The 22,473-nt window shown below is 40.2% G+C and overlaps 2 protein-coding genes and 1 non-coding gene across 3 annotated transcripts; 2 read left to right on the top strand and 1 right to left on the bottom strand.

Moving 5' to 3' along the window:
• Positions 1–1,947: 1,947 nt before the first annotated feature.
• Positions 1,948–2,020, top strand: trnav-cac (transfer RNA valine (anticodon CAC)). The gene has a single exon. It is a non-coding gene; the product is annotated as a tRNA-Val (tRNA).
• Positions 2,021–7,809: 5,789 nt separating this feature from the next.
• On the bottom strand, positions 7,810–8,206 carry LOC144541775 (histone H2B 1/2). The gene has a single exon (XM_078286716.1). The coding sequence runs from the start codon at positions 8,191–8,193 to the stop codon at positions 7,819–7,821; it is 375 nt and encodes a 124-aa protein (XP_078142842.1). The 5' UTR covers positions 8,194–8,206; the 3' UTR covers positions 7,810–7,818.
• A 6,467-nt stretch (positions 8,207–14,673) lies between these two features.
• LOC139933534 (uncharacterized) lies at positions 14,674–21,062 on the top strand. Its single transcript, XM_071927642.2, has 4 exons — positions 14,674–15,263; positions 17,547–17,752; positions 17,940–18,060; positions 20,138–21,062. Exons 1-4 carry the CDS (start codon positions 14,769–14,771, stop codon positions 20,291–20,293), a joined length of 978 nt encoding a protein of 325 aa, XP_071783743.1. The 5' UTR covers positions 14,674–14,768; the 3' UTR covers positions 20,294–21,062.
• Positions 21,063–22,473: the final 1,411 nt, after the last annotated feature.

Here is a 22,473-nt window from a genome sequence, read left to right as displayed (position 1 = left end):
AACGAACGATGAATGAAAGTAAGAATTAAATGTAGCTCTAAACAGAAATATGTAAGTAAATCAGCAAAAAAAGACGGCGATCACGCACAGAAAACTTTTTTAAACGTCTATCTAGCTAGTCAATCCAACTACCAACCGAGATCTTCTCACTTCTTTCCTCCCCTTTCAACTGCCTTTCACTCTCTCGCCTGCAAAACTCGAAACAGCGCCACGAGTCCATTGGAGTCCACGTTGCGGCCAAAAATATATTACATCCGTAGTGGTTTAGCACTACCATAGAGAATGAATGGGAAACGGTTTAGGGCGGTTTAGCTAAACAACTCTCGGCTCCCGCGCGGGAGACCGGGGTTCAATTCCCCGACGGGGAGTAATCTGTTTTCTCTCTCAGCGCTTTATGGAGGCAGTGAGGGATCTGAGCTCAGACTGATGGAGACACTGAGGAAGATTCAACTGGAAGGAATGAATGATTGGACTCCCATCTACCATAGAAATCTTCAGACTAACATTAGAGCCGTAGTTACTTGTATGGTAGCTGAAGTGGGAATAGATGAAGTAAACATCAGTACTATGTCATTTAGAAACTCTTCTGCTGGTCTGGGATCAGATCCTGCCAGTCTTTGAATAAAGGGCCTTTTTTTCACCTTCTATTGTTGTGTTTATTTCTGTAATAATATATAAGATGATATATACTGCCCAAATTTCCCCATTTGTCTTGCACTCTGTGTTGCTGTGTCACTCAATAAAAACATCAGTTCCATACACAGCATGCTTCACATCATACATAGCCTACATACATTATCATACAAAAAATAAATAAATAAAGTTACGTACAGTACCAATAAAATAATTAAAAGCAACCCATTGCACAACCCCGTTGCATCATGCACCTTTGCAACTATTGCACTGAACACACAACCGCCATAGCTTATTACTGAGAAATGATTGCACATAGCCCCATAGCCTACTACGCTAGCCTACTATTCAGAAACTTAATTGAGGTAGGCACAAAGTCGAGAACACAGAATTTCAACATGGGTCTTCCAGCTGTATTTCTACTGTATTTCTTTGTCATGTACGACCATCGACCCATGACCCCCCACTGCCCTAGGGTCAAATACAGTCTCCTCAGTCTTATTTGCATTTAAAATAAGATAGTTAACATCACATGACATTTCGGAGTGGTAGGCTGATGTTTTTTTTAATTTTTTTTTATCTTTGTGCAGTAAGATGGGGATAGCAGTATCATCCAGAGAATTTTTTTATGTAGTTCCCAGGCTGGCTGCTTGTGCACTCATTTGTGTATGACGTGAAGAGGACTAGTGAGCTGGCGCAGCCTTGTGGGGCACCTGGGCTGACTGATCTAGATTCTGAAAGGGCGTTGTTAAACTTAAAATAATAAATAGTAAATAATAAATATTTCAGCCAACTTACTGTCTCAATCAAAAAAAGGAAAACCACTACATGGACTGATTACCCCCTATTAAAGTAGTATTCATTGTAGGGTAAAGTAATATATCAATCAAAGTGACAATATACTGTAGTAGGCTATATAAACATAGGCTTATGTAAGTTATAATTTGAAGGTTTAAGATACAGAACAGAGACATGTACAGAAAGAAGAAGAAACCAAAATAGTAGGCCTACTGGTAATTGTGTAATTTAACTTTTAGTATGAGCAGTTACATATGACAGTAGAGCATTATGCAATTTCATGGCATTTTGGTTAATTAGTTTACTTTTCAGTTTTAATTGTTAAAATAGAAAGAAAGACGGAAAGAAAGAAAGAAAAAACAAAAAAACGAAAGAAAGAAAGAAAGAAAGAAAGAAAAAGAAAGAAAGAGCCTTGGATCTCCATATATACACAGGAAAAACTTGTGATTTTCAGTCTCATTGTCTCATGTGTCTGGACAAAGAGAGCTATGTGGCTGCAGAATAACTGATATAATAGTTTCTGTAGTGTAGTGGTTATCACGTTCGCCTCACACGCGAAAGGTCCCGGGTTCGAAACCGGGCGGAAACATCCTTATTTCATCTTTGAATGAGCTGGACAGGCAGTGAAATAGCTAACTCTCTGAATAAAATCATAGCAGACACAGAAATCTCTCCTGTCTGATCTCTGCAAAACACTTCCCAAATTAATTTTGCATCTAGAACAAAATAGCACTTCTCTAAAACCTCTCCTCATTAGTACAATGAGACCGTGGTTCGAACTGTCTTTTTGGATCTGAGCTCAGGACTGATAACAGACATTGACAGATATTACTGTTATATCAGATGTGTCTAGTATGAATTGCATAAGGAAAGGTCCCTTCACATACTGGGTAGTGGAGAAGACAGATGCATCATGAGATCTATGGAGCTTCCAATCTACAAATGTTATTGTAGACTTTGTGAGTCATTGTAACTGAGGGATAAGGGTTTCCAGCAGCAAAAATGTGTCAAAGCAGCGTGAATTGCTTTGGTGTGCAGTTAATGTTAGGCTGTATTAAAACCAATAGCAACGACTTATTAACATGTAGATTTCTCTATAGTAATTATGGGAATGAATGAGCTCTTAGCTTAAGGATTTTGGTGGATGTAGTTCAGCGGTTTACTTGGAGCTGGTGTCCGCCCTCGGCCCTTGGACATGTCATTCAATTTTGAACGAAGAAGCGATCTGGGCTTTACATGGCAGTGCATGCGCCTTGTATTGTACTAAACTGAAACTATAGTCCAAAGTTACAATTTAAAAGCATGCATTCATCAGAAGTTCATTTATACTAAGTAAGTAAATGAATCAGCTCTTTGTTGAAGTAGTGTGTGGCCCTTAAAAGGACCTTTGGGTGGATGTAGCTCCAGGCGGTTTACTTGGAGCTGGTGTACTTAAAAAAAATACGACACGTATTCAAGGCATCATTTAGATGAACATCCAAAAGTGGGAACAGCGCCACCAGCCCATAGACTCCCACGTTGTGGCCAGAAATATATCACATCCGTAGTATTTTAGAAGTCCCACAGAGAATGAATGAATGGGTTTAGAGCAGTGTTACTACCACGTGACCGGGTCCTAGTTTTGAGCACCTCTCCTCGTTAGTATAGTGGTCAGTATCCCCGCCTGTCACGCGGGGGCCAGCCGCGGATAGCTGTAGAGGGCTTTCATGATGAAGTAAGCTCTTGCTGTCTTCTCATGCGAGCAGAGGATCGAATCTCGTCTGGAACAAAGTTCTGATGGTGTTTTGACGTTTTTTATACAGCTACCATGCACCATCTTATAGTAAATATGTAAATATTTACTCCCGTAGTCTGTCTTGAGATGACGCTGACAATCCTTTTCAGCAGTGTCCTGGCCCAGAGTGACGATGATCATTACTATTAACTAATGATCATTATTAAATATTATTAGGTTATCTTCTTTTCATACATACATTTTCTTAACTTTGTTATTTTTGATAAACATTATATAGTCTGTGTAAAGATCACTGAATGCTATTCACACAACTAATCATTCGGTAAGATATTTAATCTTCTAGAATGAAATTAAAACCTTGTGATTTAAAATTTAGATATTACTACTTTTACATGCTGCTATTTGTCAAATTAAATTTGAAGAACAGGCTGACATTCCATAATAATTATGCAAATAAGACACTAATTTCCAAATGTTATGACAGTATGATATTATGGCATCATGACAGTATCATATTACAGTAGGGTTGGCCTATATTTTGCCTATGAGGCAACAATGGAGGCACAACAATGGATGTTTATTCCTTTGATGGAAGTGTACAGTTGAGCATATGAATAAAAATGTCGTGATTATTTAATTTTCTACCCCTATTAAGTAAAGACAGCCACAGTAATCCTTTTGAGATATTTTATTGAAAACACACAGCTGAATTCTGAACAAAACACACAAAATCAAAAATGTACACGCCAAAATAGATTATATATACAACTAATGAACAGTAAGTGATATATACAGTAACTATACAGTAAATAGTGCGTACATAAACATATATACAATATTAGTGCTGAAACGATTAGTCAACTGATTAGTAACTCAACAGAAAATAATCAACAACCATTTTGATGATTGATCTTTTATGTAATTTTCAAGCAAAAATGCCAAACATTCTCTGGTTGCAGCTCCTCCAATGTGAGGATTTTCTTACTTTTGTCTGTTTCATATAATTGTAATCTGAATATCTTTGGGTTTTGGAATGTTGGTAGGACGAAACAAGACATTTGAGGATGAAAAAATAATCGACAGATCAATTGATATTGAAAAAAAATGTTAGTTGTAGTACTACTACTGGCGTACTGGACGCGACCCTGGCCATAGCCCCAGTGCCTCCAACTCAGTCTTCATCCAGATTGCCTGCTGTTGAGAGCAGTTCCACTGGGCAACATCCTTATTATACCCCGGGACAGAGGCTGCAGGCTGATGTGGGGCATGTGAAGGGACAGAGGCTCCAGGTTGCTCGACAGGAGGGGCTGGACATGGCAGAGCTGTAAAACACAAACACAATACAACACAAAAAAACACTAAATACACAATGAAAAAAAGACAGCTCCAAATGAATGACTGTAAAACAATGTCACAGAAATAAATACCTTCAACAAGGACTGTGTCTTCCTGTGCTTCCACAGAGGCAACATTATGCGATGATGCATCTAGGATGGTGAGATACAAACCAGAGAGGCAAGTGAAATAAAGACATTAAAGTAATGAACATTGCTTAACATATTCTTTATCATAGCGCTTAAGAAAATGAAACATCTACCTTCAGGAAGAGATGGGGCTGCTGTTGGGAGACTGGCTTTCTGTGTGCTTTGAAAAGAAGTTGCACCAAAAGTGAAAAAAAACAAACAAACCAGAAAGCAGATATTAACATTACATAACATTACTTATCACATGAGTACTGTAGATAACGCAATTAAAAATGGATTTGGATTAATCAGAATGTAACTGATGTTTATGTGAGGTATACTGGTAGTATAAGAGGGCTACTTATGTGAAAATGCCATACTTTGTCTCCACACATTGGGTGCTTGCTCCTCTATCCCAAGCTGTGGGGCAATGGCAAGCAGCTGAGGGGGGACCGGCAACAGGGCCTTCGCTGTGGCTACGGGATAAATAGATTTTTAAAATGAAACATAATACAATTGGAATAGCATAAAAGATGGATTAAAGTGAGAAGTAAATAAATGCCTTTCACAGAAGAAATGGTCACAGTGGGGTCCTCAGGCTCAGCAGGTCTGGAAACAGTAGCTGTTGGATTTGTCCTACATGCTGTTGAAAAAAATTCAGTGTCATTTTCCCCACACATTCAAGTTTGTTATGCTTCATGCATCTGTTTAGGCCTTATGCATCTGTCTTTACCTCATCTTATGCATCGGGAGGATGGATGCGGATGGACAGACGGACGGACGGACAGAGTTTTCCTCATTTTATAGTAGGATAAATTAGATCCACCTACGTAGTTCAGTGACAAATTTAGATGGAGACAGATTTAACATCCCTCTCTCCAGCTCCTCATCCTCCTCCATCGCTAGGAGATTAAACAATAACAATAATGTGTTAAGTACATTAAACGTTCACATACAACACGTGTTTGCATATTTATGTGAGCTCACCTAGAGTTCTAGATGTAGGTGTGGAGGCAGAAGGACCACAGTGAGAGCATCGGTCTTCACAAGGTCATGTTTCTGAGGGGGAGACCTGTCCTGAAGCGCAGGATTATTTTTGATCCTCATGGCCTCATCAGAGGGGTCCTGCCGTAGATGGCCCGATGGACCCTTCCTGAAAGAGATCTTCATCCTTCCAGGGAAGAAGTTGATGGTCTTCTTCATTCTTTCCTGTACACAGCAAAACACCATGCATATTACACAGTAATAATAAAAATGACAGAATTACATTCATAATGACTAGGTAACATAATTTTATACTACATAGATATATTTATATTACACAGACAGGCAGGCATACAGTAAGATAGATAGATAGATAGATAGATAGATAGATAGATAGATAGATAGATAGATAGGAGGACACAATGTATTAATGTAACAGCTAATAACAGCAGGCTAATAAAATATTCCTTTCGTCATAGCAATTAAACTTTGCAAACTCCCATCTTACATGTATAGGATAGACATGCTGTAGTGTCTGTTTATGCATTCTTAATGTACACTAAGCTTGCCCGAAATACGACTGTAGCAAGATATTCACACTGAGAACTGGTGAATGGTAGCATGATGGCATTAAAGGCTTCAGACTGATTATGATTCTTCAAGATAAGACACAATCAAAGGGACAAAGAAATAAACTACGACAGGATGTTCATGGTGGTAGTGTCAGCAAGAGAGAAATTGACAACGCCTCTAGTTGTACAAGGCATAACAATTATTATTATGAATAATAATAATACATTTTATGTATGGCGCGCTTTTCATGATAATCAAACTTAAACTTTAAGTTAAAAACGGCAGCACAGGTAGCTAGGTAACACTAAAACACACTAAAAGCACAACGTAGTAGAGGACATTAATCACATATTCTAATATGCAGTTCTAAAAAGGTGATTTTTTACTTAATACGTGATATATACTCACCTAACGTTAATGTACTAGCTAACAAAAAATCGAGTTTCAACCTGTCAAGGCTAAGACAACATTAAAACAAACATATAGTTTGCTCATACGTAACTAAGAAGCTTAGGTTGAATTACGCGGTAACGTTAATTTAATCGGCCCGACTTACGTTTGATAAGTTTGACGTTTTGTTGTTGTTTTTGTTGTTGTTGTCGTTGTAAAATGTGTCGGAAAATAAGAAAACAACTTGCTCGATGCTGCCGCTGCTCTGTCTGTCTCACTCTCTTCACTCTGTAAACGGAGTCTCTTACTCTTATCCAAAATGTGGAAACAGCGCCACCAAAAACCCGCTTGTGGCCAAAAATATATTACATCCGTAGTGATAAGAACTACCATAGAGAATGAATTGGAAAAGTTAAGAGAGTTAAGCTCTACTATTCCCGCTTCTCACGCGGGAGACCGGGGTTCAATTCCCCGACGGGGAGGAATCTGTTTTCTCTCTCACAGCTTTATGGAGGCAGAAAGGAACCTGAACTCAGACTGAGGAAGATTCAGCTGGAAGGAAGGAGGATACGAACTGATTGATGGACTCCGTTTATAGTCCAACTCAAGAAATCCTTGCCCTGACTAAAATTACAGTCATAGTTCATTCTAGAATTGTAAAGCTACAGTAGCTGAACTGGTAAGTCAACCAATAGTGAAGCTGTTTGAAGGCGAAGCCTATGCGAAATACAACAAATGGTTCTTAACAATAAAAAAAATGCTTTCTGGACTGTGAAAAAACAGCTTGAACATGTCTGGCCACCACAACACAAACTGGCCCTGCTATCTTTGCTGGAGCTTGTCATGCTTTCATATACAGCGTGATATACTGAATATTACTGTCATATCAGATGTGTTTAGTATGAATTGCATAAAGAATAGTCCCTTCACAAGACAGATGTATCATGAAATCTAGAGCTTCTAATCTGCAAATGTATGTAAATATGTGTGTGCATACACACTATACAGAGTTGGAAGGTAAACATAAGATCCACTCAATGGATAAATGCTTCCAGCAGCAAAATTGTGCCACAACAGCTGGATTGCTTTGATGTATATCCTACTCCGTGTTATATTAAAACCAATGCAACCAGACTTCAGAGAACAGATTTTCCCATATCAAATATATGAGTATACGAGCTCTTTGTTGAAGTAGTGTGTGGCCCTTAAAAGGACCTTTGGGTGGATGTAGTTCCAAGCGGTTTACTTGGAGCTGGTGTACTTGGTGACCGCCTTAGTGCCCTCGGACACGGCGTGCTTGGCCAGCTCACCGGGCAGCAGCAGGCGGACGGCGGTCTGAATCTCCCTGGAGGTGATGGTGGAGCGCTTGTTGTAGTGAGCCAGGCGAGACGCCTCACCGGCGATGCGCTCGAAGATGTCGTTGACGAACGAGTTCATGATGCCCATGGCCTTGGAGGAGATGCCGGTGTCGGGATGGACCTGCTTCAGCACCTTGTACACGTAGATGGCGTAGCTCTCCTTCCTGGTCTTTCTGCGCTTCTTGCCGCCCTTGGCGGCGGTCTTGGTCACGGCTTTCTTGGAGCCCTTCTTGGGCGCTGCCTTGGCGGGTTCAGGCATGACGAGATCTCGGTACTTTACAGCAGAGAATGAGCTGAGAGGAGCAGAGCGGATGGTTTTGGAGGCAGCTGATGCAAATTCAGCTGTGCTGTTCCTCCTATACGATTGGTTGAGTTTCAGCGCGTGACTGTAGAGCGGCTGCAGGAGGAATTCTCCCACAGAACTAGAATGGATAGATCTGATATTCCCCGTCAAGTAGGCATATGGCTGTGTTGTTGTTCGGCTTCTGAAGATTACTATGAAAACATTTTAAACGCAGCTTAGGTGCATGGAATTCAGAAAGTCTCTGCGTTATGGTGAAGGCATCATGTTGCTGAACATCCCAGCGACAGTTAAATAGTCTATCTTTGTCAGTCTCACGCACTGTAGACGAATTAAACAGTAGCTACTGATGTGAAATGATCAAACTTCTTCTGTTTGTCTTAGGAAGGGGAGGGACTTTTTGCCCTCTGTACGATATACGATCAATAATGCCAAAAATCCCATAATGTACGATAATTTGATCATGTTGTGACACTTACTATTAGTAGTCTATGCTATCGGATAGTAAAATATGGATCCTACGTCTGTGTACTGTTTACACATCTCTTCTCACGTGACGTCTTTCCAGCCAATCATGCTCGCTCATTTGAAGAGTTTGCACGAGTTGAGAAAGTAACCGCCGTTGAAACAAAACAGAAGAAGAAGAAGAAGAGTCGAGATAGCTTACTGCTGCATCCATGTGAATTGTGAAAAAAAAGTTAAGTAAATGAGTGCTGAACAGGAAGGTGAGGACAGGGGAGAGGAGAAGAGGAGGGCAGAGTCGCTGTTGGAACAGCCAAAAAGTAAGCAAACTTGTTATGTCTACTCCCTAACAGTAGGTGGCAGCATGAGACTGGCTCATACTTTGCCTAAGGACAAAGTGATTTTAGTCCCCACCTATCATTGTTTAGGGTTAGGGTTTATCATTGTTAGAGAGCCTAAGTCCCTTCCCTTCCGGTGGACCACCATGGGACCTTATTTCGGAAAAAAATATGTACGGTAGTCAACGGCGAGAGACAAATAATTGTTTGATCCCGTTTGAATTGTGCCATGAATTACACATATTATGTTTTGTCAATTTAAAAGATAATTTTGCAAGTCAAGAAAGTCGCAGTTTGTCGTAAAACTGTTGAAGTATAAGACTGTAAAAATACGTAATTAGAAAGACTACACACCCAAAAGTTGCGCAAGTGACGTCATAACTTCCTCTCTCCACAAGCGACCCAGAGCCGCTCTCTAAGTCCCTCTCAGATAGCAGGAGTATTATACACAACCTGGAAGGTAGACAGGAAGAACGGATTTAAACTGGTTTAGGATAGGTTTAGTACAGTGGGGGCTAACGTTAACGATGCCTGTGTGTTTCCTATGTTTCCTTCCATGTTGGTGTTGGTGACGTATGTTGTGCGAGACGAGAGATGTAGTTCACTGAGCGGTTTCACACAAAACTAAACGTTACTTTACTGTTTTACGACAAACGGCGACTTTCTTGACTTGCAAAATTATCTTTTAAATGACAAAACATAATATGTGTAAGTCATGGCACAATTCAAACGAGATCAAACAATTATTTGTCTCTCGCCGTTGACTACCGTACATATTTTTTCCGAAATAAGGTCCCATGGGGGACAGCGGAAGGGGAGGGACTTAGGCTCTCTATTGTTTACGGGGGACACGTGTGTAACGGTAACAGTAACATGTGATGTGCCGACGAGTAGAGGTCCGCTGTGGATCCGTACTGATGCCACAGCCCAGAGTGACTGGAGCACGCTACCCACCAAGAAATCAGGGTTACAGACACATAGAGTAGCCTATTAGAAGATTGCACAACGGTAAGCTCTTGTTCTCTTGGTTATGACCCGCATACGATAATTTTCCTCAAAATACGATAATTTTAAGCCTCGGGTACGATACTTTAACATTTCCCATCTGGCAACGCTGCTGCTCACTCTTTGGCAGTTCCCTCTCGGTTCGGGGTGAAATCTTCTCAAACAAAGAAATTAATTAGTAAACAAGGCGTAACAGAAAAAGAGCGCGAAGCGTGATTTGCATGGCAAACCAAGCCTGGAAATTCAAAGAGCTATAAAACTTCCTTATCTGGTTTTTACAGACAGTTCAACATTCTGCCCTCGCCAAGAAACCTGCTGAAGCCAAGATCAACAAGTTAGCTACAATTCGACTTTAGCTGAAACTTAGAGTTTGAACCTGGAGTTAGAGACGTCTTCTCCAGATGAACTTAAGAATCGCTTGCAAGAAGTTTGAACCTCGCGTCTAATAGTCAAGAAGTTATCAACGCTCGGCCGAGCGAAGATCATTTTCGAAGCTATTTAGGAACGAGATCATTTAGTTTTTACAACAGTTAGAAGAGCTAGAAACTTCAACTCTTCCAAGACCAGCAGTCAAACCCTGGTACGACATCGCTGTGTTTCCACATCCAGAGAGGCCTGTTGTCTACAGCTGTGAAAAGCCGGTAGCCTCATGACGATAATCCAGCTGTTCCACCAGCATCTGCCGTTGCCAGGTAACCGGCCACGCCGAGTCCGTCTCTCCGAGCTCAGCGGGACCAGACAACCCGACCGGCAGGACTTCTCAACTGAACAAAGTAGGCTCTGATTATCCACGTCTTTACTGCTGAGAGTTGATGCAAAAGTTTAGATTCAAATTACTTAAATAGATCAGGAGAAATTAGGCTTTTATAGTCTAGTTGCCCCGTAGCTTTCCGCCTCGTTTCTCTGGTTGATTGATCCATACATACCTCCATTTACTGCTGCCAATTCTTATTCCCACATTTCATTATCATTTCCCTTTCATTCTTATTTTGTTTCATTGCATTTCATGTCTATTTTAGTCTATAGTTTCAGTGTTTCATTCTGGTGATCAATACACGTACCTTATATTGCTTATCTCATTGAATATTGTTATGCTTGAATAGTTAAATAAATATTCCCATTTATTACAGAGAAGTTGTTATGTGTTTCCTTACTTGCAGAGTAAAGTAATCCCTGAACTGAAAAGATTTAATGATCTTTAGACTGATTAGTAAAAGTAAAGGTCTAATTTCCTCATCTACGAAGTCTTGCCCCGAGTGTAAATTGATATCTTGATCAAAGTTTCATAATTTCATACCTTTACTAAATTCTAGATTTGATCATTTCGACTCTACACGCTACAATGTAGCTACACGCTAATTCTGGATTTTGATGCTCCGTTACATCGTCTATGATGCCCCAGTGTCCGATTCTTGAGACATTTTGATAATCAAGAGGTAGGGCCACAGCAAATCGGCAGAAAGTGCAATCACAACAGTCAAACTATGCAAACCTATTTGGGTCAACATCTAAATATAATTATTAAAAAGTCGAGGTCCTGTCTGGTAGAGAATTTGTATTTTACCAAGAATTCTAATATATGAGGCAAAGAACACTCAATACAGAGGAAACCTGTTCGGAAAAAAACGATTTGTCCGCAGACAACCCACGAATTAGTAGCTGCGAATAAGTAGCTTCATTAATATAACTTCACCATAATAATGAACTGCATGTTGTCCCACCGGTTTGTGGCGTCTGACTTATGTCTACCACAGCACAAACTCAAAAATATACTTCTGGAGAGTATTTTCTCAGTGTAATAAATTTAGATATGTTCGAATAAGAATTGAATAAGTGCAACAAAGCGGAATTTACTCTTTTCCGTGTTTGTCTCTTAAAAAAGCCTCTGTGTGTCAGCAGTCTGGTTTCTCAGCAGAGTGTGCTGATGCTAATTATACCCAAAAACTGTTAACAAACAGACAAACAAACTTTATTGAAAAATTGGTTAAAATTGGCAGGATAGTACGGAAGCCGAGAACGGCTGTGCTTGCTATTATTTTTTTAATGCAGTGATTATTTTTTTAATGCTGTTATCTCGAGATCACAAGTTAATTATGTCTTTATCTCCAGATAACAAAAGTCGTTTTCTCGTGATCTCGAGATAATGGCATTAAAAAAAATAATTGCAAGCATGGCCGTTCTCGGCTTCCATAGATAGAGAAGGTAGCTTGGTTTTTTAGGGCCCGAGCACCGACTGGTGCGAAGCCCTATTGTATTTCAAGGAATTATTATTATTTTCCTTTTTCTTTTTCTTTTTCTGCCGAATGAATCGCATTTTTGAGGGGCTAAAGGTGCTCGAAAACGCACGCAACTTTGAGTGTTGAAAAATTACATGTTTTATGCATCTTGCACATGGGTGTGGCAAAATGGCTTAATAGCGCCCCCTACAAAATTAAAAAAAAATACCCCTCGCGCTACGTTTCACCTACATGTACGAAATTTTGTAGGCACATGTATCATGTTCAGACTTAAAAAAACCTCAATAGGGTGCCATGACCTAAACCCAACAGGAAGTCAGCAATTTTGCATTTATTGTGGCATTTTTGGCCATTTACAGGGGTCATACTTTAACGAACTCCTCCTAGGAGATTAATCAGATCCACCTCAAACTTGCTCAGCGTATATAACAGACCTTGACGATTAAAAGTTAGTATAAGCTTGAGTTTTCGTCCAACGGCGTGGGCGTGGTGAGGCGTCGAATTTCCATGTTTCGCCACGAAACAGGAAGTGCTATGTAACTCGACTGTACATGGTCAAATCTGCCCCAAACTTCACATGTTTGATAAGTGTCATGGCCTCAAGACATCGACATGGCAATATTCAGTTATAGTCATAGCGCCACCTACTGCCAAAACAGGAAGTGGTTTGTAACGCCACTGTACATACAGTGGTTTGTAACTCCACTGCCCCAAACTTCACATGTTTGATGAGAGTCCCGGCCTGAGCACATCTACAGGCCAATATTCCGTTACAGTCATAGCGCCACCTACTGGCAAAACAGGAACTGGTTTGTAACTCGGCTGTACGTGGTCAAATCTGCCCCAAACGTCACATGTTTGATGCCAGTCCCGGCCTGAACACAACTACAGGCCAATATTTACTTATGGTCATAGTGCCACCTACTGGCAACACAGGAAGTGGTTTGTAACTCAACTGTACATGCTCAAATCTGCCCCAAACTTCACACGTTTTATGAGAGTCCCGCCCTGAAGACATCTACTTGCCAATATTCATTTATAGTCATAGCACCACCTACTGGCAACACAGGAAGTGGCTTGTAACTCGACTCTACATGCTCAAATCTGCCACAAACTTCACATGTTTGATGAGAGTCCCGGCCTGAAGACATCTACAAGCCAATTTTGAATCATAGTCATAGCGCCACCTACTGGCAACAGAGGAAGTGGCTTGTAACTCAACTGTACATGGTCAAATCTGCCCCAAACTTCACATGTTTGATGAGAGTCCCGGCCTGAAGACATCTACATGCCAATATTCAGTTATAGTCATAGAGACACCTACTGGCAACACAGGAAGTGCTCTGTAACTCCACCGTACATGGTCAAATCTGCCCCAAACTTCACACGATTGATGACAGTCCTGCCCTGAAGACATCTACAAGCCGATTTTAAATCATAGTCATAGCACCACCTACTGGCAAAAGGAAATGACATGTTTTATACTGAATTCAGAGCCGCATCGACCGGTCAGTGTCCAGTAACGCCGCCGCGGCTGCAGCACACCCCAATGTGCGCAAAGTGCGAGGGCCCAATCATCGCTGCTTGCAGCTTTAATGTTTTTTTTTTTTTTTTTTTTTTGCATCATGATTTTTTCCCCCCTCTTGATGCATGAAGATTCATTTAAACTTTTTCAAATTACAGTCTTTGGTCAACTATTCCATTCTGCATGTGATCTCAAAAAATCCCAACATGCCATACTGATCTAAAGCTTGATATTCAGACCGAATGGCCATTTTGTTCCGAATCCATTATTCAGTCTGACATTTCCTCCTTGTTAGCAGTTTTCTGTGGAGGGGATGTTGATTTTCCCCGAAACAATCACTAGTGACTCACATATCCGGCCGCTCTGACGTCATTTTCAGTCACACTGATGCTGGGCAGATTTACCAACTTTACCAAGAATGTCGATTGTTTTGGACAAAAAATATCGTCTTTGCAAAGACAATCTGTTGGTTAAGGAATGATTTCAACAAATATTATTCTGCCGAAACGCCAATGAAAAACCCGGCCTGGTCGTTTTTCCGATTGAGAAATCGCTGTTGAAGAGTGGGCGAGTTGATTCATCCTGTTCATCAGCACACTCACTCCCTTGCATTTTTTTTTCTTTTACAATGTAATCTATTTAAAAGATAAATCGTCATGTTTGAAAACAGTTTGTTTTTCAGTCATATATTTTTTTGGTTTTGTTTTTCTATTCTCATGCTCACTTTTCCCTCCTGAGGTGAAATGGTAATGTGCCTTTAAGAGAAACAGGGCGCGTTAGATTTGGTGGTTGAAACTAGGAAATGCTACAAGCAGGAGGGGATTTCCACCGTATGGCAGCTGGTTTTTCTGAGATCATTCGGATAAGAAGTAGCCTAAGCGAGAAGACATTTTTTAGCTTTTTTTGCAGTATAAAATTAACTTTGTTTTTCTTTTGCTGACATCAGTCCCTTCAGCTCATCTGAACATGGACACACGTGTCAACAAGAGAGGACACACGGAGCACTTTGTTAGAGGTCAGCACTTGAAGCTGACAGATTTGAAAGAGAAAGCTCAACATTGGAACCAGTACCTCTCCAAAGAAAACATCCCATCATACCCCCGACCGGAGTTTCATGTCTCCCATCTGAGACACGACACAAACAGTAGTGGAATAGTTGGCATTGCGTCTGAGATGGGCTTCCGTGCACCGGACCGAGAGGAAGGGCCGGAAGACCCAGAAGACCCAGAGACCCTGGACCTGGTGTGGTGGAGCCTGTCTGTGGGACCTGAGGAGATAGAGTCGGCTGAGCAGAGACTCCTTGAGGAAACCTACCCAGACCGGACAGAGGAGCAGGCCCGGGAGCAGAAGAGGTTCCTGGGGAAGTTTACTACCTCCCCTGCCTTCCTCGATACCTCCAGGCTCGGACCGTACCGCGTTATCTCCCCCCTGCAGGAGCTGCTGGAAACGTATCGCACGCGGGTAAGTAACTTAGAAGTTATTTATCACCACAGTTTAACCCTCCTATTATGTTTGGGGTCAATTGGACCCCATTCGATATTTAAGTCTCTAAAAACCTGATTAACATTATTTTTCCAGCTTGAATACTGTATGCTACGGAAGCGTAATGCATTCACTTGAGAAAAAAAAAATTGCCCTGTTTTTCTGAATTAACGAGATAATTATCTCAGAAAAACAGAGCAGATTTTTATTTTATTTTTTTCAAAAAATGCTGTTTTTCTGAATTAACGAGATAATTATCTCAGAATTCTGAGAAAAGTTTTCATGGAAAAAAGTAATTCTGCTCTGTTTTTCTGAGATAATTATCTCGTTAATTCAGAAAAACAAAGCAGAATTTTTTTTTTTTTGAAATGCTCTGTTTTTCTGAATTAACGAGATAATTATCTTGTTAATTCAGAAAAACAGAGCAGAATTTTTTTTTCCATGAAAACTTTTCTCAGAATTCTGAGATAATTATCTTGTTAATTCAGAAAAACAGCTTTAAAAAAAAAAAAAATAAAATCTGCTCTGTTTTTCTGAAATAATTATCTCGTTAATTCAGAAAAAACAGGGCAAATTTGTGAATGCATTACTACGGAGCCCCTAAAGTCCCGAAAGGTGATATTTTTTTTATCTTGTGCGCACAAGTTAATTATCTTGTGGGAACAAGTTATTATCTTGTGTGATATTTTATATATTGTGTGCACAAGATAGATAAGATAATTATCTTGTGCACACAAGATAATAACTTGTTCCCACAAGATAATTAACTTGTTAATTAATTTTTAAAAAATCACTTTTCGGGACTTTAGGGGCTGTTATTTCTGAATTAATTCAGAAAAACAGCATTTAAAAAAAAAAAATAATTCTGCTGTTTTTCTGAATTAACGAGATAATTATCTCAGAAAAACAGAGCAGAATTATTTTTTTCCATGAAAACTTTTCTCAGAATTCTGAGATAATTATCTTGTTAATTCAGAAAAACAGGGCAAATTTTTTTTTCTCAAATGAATGCATTACGCTTCCGTAGTATTCTGACATATCAACAGTGTTGCAGATATTGTAAAGGATATAGGTTAGCTGTTTTATTATGACATTTCAACAAAGTTGCACAGACTTTGTACAACGATCTAGAATACCCGGTAAAATGTAACATTGCAGCAACGTTATTACATAAAGTACAGGAAACATCATGTTGTAAAACACGTTGTAAAACTATCTTGAAGTAGCCTACCTGTTGCGGTGTATCATTCTATAGTTCAATTTGTGCAAATTGAGGGTTGGAAAAAAAGTTGAAATCTGTGTTCTTTTTCCAAAAACCTCTTATAAGACGTGTGTTACACTCTGTCTGAGGGACAGAAATCCGCGAGATGCACAGTGCAATCTCATGTCATATTTTCAGAATCAGTATAAATTTACTGACTGTTCCAAATTTGTCACAATCGAAACTTAGTGTGAAGCCTGCTATAAAACTAAAATTGTACACCCAATTGATAATTTTAATTTACCTCACTGAAAATTACATTTTTAAAAATGTATCTTAACTGCTGTTATTTTTCTGCTTGAATTTTTAAATCAAATAAAAAATCAAATTAATGAACTTTGTGAAAATTCAGTGCAAAAGTGTTATTCTACATTTGCACAAAAAGCAGGTGTTTCACTTGTGACTGCGTTGTTGGTTGTGACAGCTCTTAAATATTTACTACCACTACCAAATAATAATACCTCTCATGTAACCCTATAAGTGTTTACATATCCTTCATCTATTTAATTTGGGCAGAAAAAATCCAGCAATGTGCAGTGGAATATCCTACTTAAAATAGTAATAATAAGTAAGTTCTAAAAATAAATAAAAATACATGTAGGTTCTAAAAATCATATGAAAATTGATTATTTGCATATTTATTGTCTTTAATTATAAGAATAGATGGATAAGTGTCACCAACCGAAACAGGCCATTTGTGTTGGTTATGAAAAAGGCTATTTGTTTTGGTTGTGACTGTTTCAGTTGTGACACTTTTGGCCATAAACTCATCAGTTGTAATCAACCGTTAGTTATGACACATTTCACATTTGCATGATCCTGTACAAAGGTATCATACAGGAGACGTAATGGTCTGCTTTAACAAAACTAGTTTGGAAAAAAATGTAATCAGTATCTGTAAAGTGTCAAAATAGAAATACAAAGTTTTACTTGCAACATTCTTTACATACAATAAGGACAAAGAATCAGCTCTTCCATTAATACACGTTTTGCCTTTGCAGTGTTGCGCGGGCTCAGAGCCGATCCTCCGAGTGTATGAGACCGTCCTGTACAAACAGGAAGTGATGCACTCTGTGGTGGTCCACAGCCACTTCTATAACCAGCTGTTCCAAGACTATCCTCTTCTGACTGACAGCCCTGATGCGGTCTGCGCCTACGAGGACGGACACTTCATCTGGAGACCTGAGGCCATGTGTGAGACACACAGGTACTGCAGTGTGTGTGTGTGTGTGTGAGAGAGAGAGAGAGAGAAAGAGAGAGAGAGGGAGAGAGAGAGCACTTTCCAGACTTCAAGAATTCCCAACTAGCCAAGAATGATGTTTTTTCTCTCACTCTCTCTCTCTCTCTCTCTCTCTCTCTCTCTCTCTCTCTCTTCCCCCCCCTCTCACTCTCAGCTTCAAGTTGGTCCAGAAGCCATATCAGAACCAGATGGTAGCTCATCGCCTGTCCAAGCCAAAGCATCAGTTCTATGTTTGGGACAATGTGGCTGTAGCCTTCCACCTGCCAGAGGGCGAGGTATGATGATTCACTTTCCATTCAAACTGAAGTTACATGTTACTGGTAAAGACTATGAGTTAGTGTTAGGGTTCCTACTGCAGTGCTCCTCAGTTAAAGTACCAGCCAAATTAATCATTTTGCTGCTTACCATCATGGTATCTATGCTGCTCAGTGAAGTTACTGTGGTTAATGTTACTGACGGCCAGAAGCTGTATGAGCATTGAGAAAACACTTCTGGATCCTATAGGGAGCTGAAGGTAACGTCTCCTCCTGTATAATTCACACTGAGTCTTCCTCTGGGATGCAGGATCAAAAATCTACTGGGACTCCTGGCATGAAGGTTTACAGTTTACAGAGCGCTGATAATACAGAATGTGTTTTACAGCTTGTGTGAGTTTGGGATGTGATGTGCAGGCAGCGGTGTGTGAAGTGTTTCCCAACATTCAGCTCACACTAAGAAAATAAAAAAAAAAACCTCCTGTATAATTCACATTGACTCCCAATGTAATTTAAGATGAAAAGGCCACTAAAGTATAACTTTGTTGTTTCTGATTTTATATAAAGATATATTATATTATATTGTTTGCTTATAGGCCTGTGGATCTTAAGTTGATAGCACACAAGCAATTTTTTAGGGCACATTTGGGGCAAAATTTGGTGGCAATGAGTGAGCGACTGAGCAGTGGGCAATATGACTGACAAATTTGACAGTTGGAAGAGTGAAAAATAATAACAAACTACATAACATAACAAATTATCCACTGCAGTTTCATAACGTGTGTTATAGGCGTGTATTATATGTATGGCTCTGGCATCCAACAGCTACCTAGCTTGCTAGCTTAAATGTTATATAAAAAGTATCACAGATATTATTTCCTAGTGTTTACTATTTAGCAGCAGTTGTAGTCCTGCACCTCGCACCGTCAGCCATTATTTCTAAAATATTTTGGGGCTGAGGACAGGTCACCTGACCAATTTTCTTATGTCTGGATTTCAAACTGATACATTGCTTTCAGTGAGAAAACATTTCCAGCTTCTCTGCCCCGCTCCAGTCGCCCTTCTTAAACTGGACAGATAGATAAACTCTTCCAAGACAGTGTTGTTGAATGATGGCTTTATTCCACATCACAGGTCTGTTGTCACAATGTGTATAGGAATGAGTAAAACTGAAACAATAATTAAAAACAAACATAAAAAATGCTCGTTGATGCATATCAAATATACTCTGTCTGCCAATGGTAAAAGTATTACAGCTCACACAACACAATAATCTGCTAAATAGCACCAGCCCAGGCTTCCATACAATATGGATAACAAGAAGGAAACTAACCAGCCATCTATCTCTACCAACATAAACACAACGTTTTTCATTAAATTACGTCAATATCCAGGTAAAGGTATACTTAAACACATTATATGAACATCAACTTCCAGATGATGCTTCAGTAATTGGCGACAGGGATGGACAAAGATGATGCCAGACAGCATGCAGCTCTTCTTCTTCTTGTCTGTTAACGGCGGTTGGCAACCAGCGTCATAGGTGCAGCATGCAGCTTCTAAAACAAACAGTTCTCTCAAACAAAATGGCTTCCTCAGAGGTCAAAGGTTAATGAACATGTCACACAAACAGATGAGCACCACCTAGTGGCTACAACGTTAACTGGATTTGTGACAGTCGGTACACCAGCAATATTTTGGCCCCCAACATTGATGGGAATCTGCACCAGCATGTCTAACCTACTGTTCCATTGTAGCACGCTTTTCAAGTCTATGCCATTTGGTGGATACTGTTGTCCAGAGGCCTTTATAGTACATGACTGGTCCCAGTAGGAATCAATCTCCTAGTGCTTTACCCACTGAGGAGCGCAGGGAACTGAACCCCCAACCCCAGGTCATGTTAGTACCTTGCTCTACGCATTTAGCTATAGGACCGCCTGTTCCAATCCCTTCTGACATTCAGTCATTTCACCTTCTAAGACGAGAACTTCCTAAAGGAGAAGGTTCAGGTATTGAAAGTATTAGGAGTAGGAACAGTTGAACTCCATCCTGTCCTATTCTGTTGTATCTCATCGTATTTTGTTCCCTTTCTATTCAGACACTGGACTTCGACATGCATACACTGAGACAGTGCCTCAGGTTCTGTGAGCCGGGACATCCCACCATCTCACCTGCTGAAGATTTTGATAGTTATGAGGAAGCTAATGAGCTTGTCGAAGCCTGGTGGCCCTACTATCCCACACCGCTCTACTAACTACACGCAAATATCTGCAATCTCAGCTATGGACATTCCTGTGGATGAAGTCCAGGAGAGTTCAGTGCACCTGCAGAGGGAATGCAACGTGAAGGAAGGAGAGAGGAAGCGCACCCTTATTAACCACAAGACTGCTTTGAGCTTCTGTGTATGTGCTTAAGCTGAATGTTGTGCCCAACTTGTAGGGACAACTATAGTTTTCTAATAAGTTAAAGGAATAGTTCACCCAAAAATGAAAATTCAGTCATTATCTACTAACCCCCATGCTAGTTGAAACTCTAGTTTAGTTTGTTAGTCCTGGAGCTTCCCAGCACGGCTCCGTAGCAGCCTTCTCCAAAACAATTGAAGCGTTGGAGGACCGATCTTTAGAGTTCCAAAAATAACCAAAAATAACCATAAAATTACTCCATACAGCTCGTGAAGCATAATCCAAGTCTTCTGACGCCACACGATCGCTCTGAGTGGAAATAAAAAAAAAAATTGATCCTTTATTTCATGAAAATCGAGTCGATCTGCATCTGTATTTACTTCCGCATTACCAAACCTCGCGAGGCCACCGTGGCTGCGCAACGTTTGTGTGTGTGACAGTGCGCGACCTCCATCTCGTGAGGTTTGGTATTTGGTACGCCTCCCATGACATCCACGCACTGACAAAATACAAAATATGTCTCCCAGCGAAAACAATAGTTATTGACCTACCGGCATGGTGTGTGTGGGTCTTGTCTCTCTGCCTGCAATGTATTCATCATGACAATGTAAAAACAATAAAGTATGGAAAAAAGATGATTTTCTGTGTCTCTGTACCAGCTGATATCTTTCCTCAGTGTAAACACATTTCATGCATGGAGGAAGAAGAAGAAGAAGTCTACTGCATCGTTTAGTCCAAAATTCTGAAAATTTGCAAGTCACATTAAGCTCCACAAGTTGTGGACTGTTGTTGGACAGAGGCACTGAACTGGTCAGATGTATATAACTCTGTGACAGATGGACTTACATTAGTTTATCATTAAACATGTTTTTTTGTTTTGTTTGTTTTTTAATCACAGTGCAATAATTATTACCAAAGCCACACTGTCGTTAGATATTTATGTATCAGCAGCTGTTACATCATATATTTATTATCACTATAACATTAACACTACCTCTTTTTCTCTCTCTCCGCCACACATGCCAACCTGTAATCTCCGCTCCCGGACTCTCATCATATCATCACATACATCATCGTAACTGCTTTATGTTATTGTCTGTATGTCTGTCCATTATGTCTATCTTGTTTATCTTCTATGTCACTCTTTTTTTTAATGCTATTTCACCAATAAAAAAAAATAAAAATAAAAAAAAGATATTTATGTATCAATGGCCATCGTTCTAAATGTACTTTTGTCCCGAAGTCCAGAAGTGCTTCACTCCAGAGTGTCGACACCTCCTGCTCATACACAGATATTTGGCTGACTGACACAACACCTAAAGGACATTAATCAAACATCATGTAAACTCTGCATTGACATCCAGGTAAAGCACTGCAGACTTTTGGGAAGAGAAAATCTGGGTTTATAACACAAAGAGAGTCATATTCAAATGCAACATCAATAATAATTCACCCTAAAGCTGCAGATGCTTGAAATTACTTTTAATTGCATTTTAACATCTACAGCACTGGTTCTGAAACTCTCCATGTGAGCAAACTGAGTCTTCCTCTGGGATGCAGGATCAAAAACATACTGGGACTCCTGGCATGGAGGAAGAGAAGCAGGAATTAGCAATTTATCCACATTTTGCACTGTTATGAACAAGACGGTCCCCACAGATAGAGCGGCCCACTGGGAATTCCCCCGGTACTCCCGATGGCCAGTCCATCCCGGAGTGAGGGTGCGTGCCCCCCGCCCCCCGTCCCCCGTCCCCCGCCCTCGGATTTGCTGAAAACTCCAGAAGCGCAAAATTCTCTAAAATTAATAAATATCAATAATAAGTGGCTTACACATTTCTTGATTGAATGATGTCTTAGTGCCATAAAGAGGGATGAAAGGGGGGGATGGCAGTTTCAAAAAGGGGATGGTTTTTGACAATTGGTATTTCAAGGGGGCTGGCATCCCCTCGCACCCCCCCTCAAATCGACTACTGCATATTCCATTCTGCATGTCCACATTTTAAGAAATCCCAACATGCCATACTGACCACGC

The sequence above is a fragment of the Centroberyx gerrardi genome, chromosome 11 (assembly GCF_048128805.1).
Source record: "Centroberyx gerrardi isolate f3 chromosome 11, fCenGer3.hap1.cur.20231027, whole genome shotgun sequence".
NCBI lineage: Eukaryota > Metazoa > Chordata > Actinopteri > Beryciformes > Berycidae > Centroberyx > Centroberyx gerrardi.
Note: the sequence above shows the minus strand (reverse complement) of the source record. Positions and strands in the feature narration are given on the sequence as shown.

What these genes read in the sequence shown, in the direction of transcription:
- LOC139933534 (XM_071927642.2), top strand. Translation starts at nt 14,769, where the DNA reads ATGGACACACGTGTCAACAAGAGAGGACACACGGAGCACTTTGTTAGA. An exon ending in TGGAAACGTATCGCACGCGG is followed by an intron (nt 15,264 to 17,546) that starts GTAAGTAACTTA and finishes TTGCCTTTGCAG; the next exon opens with TGTTGCGCGGGCTCAGAGCC. An exon ending in GCCATGTGTGAGACACACAG is followed by an intron (nt 17,753 to 17,939) that starts GTACTGCAGTGT and finishes TCTCACTCTCAG; the next exon opens with CTTCAAGTTGGTCCAGAAGC.
- LOC144541775 (XM_078286716.1), bottom strand. Translation starts at nt 8,193, where the DNA reads ATGCCTGAACCCGCCAAGGCAGCGCCCAAGAAGGGCTCCAAGAAAGCC.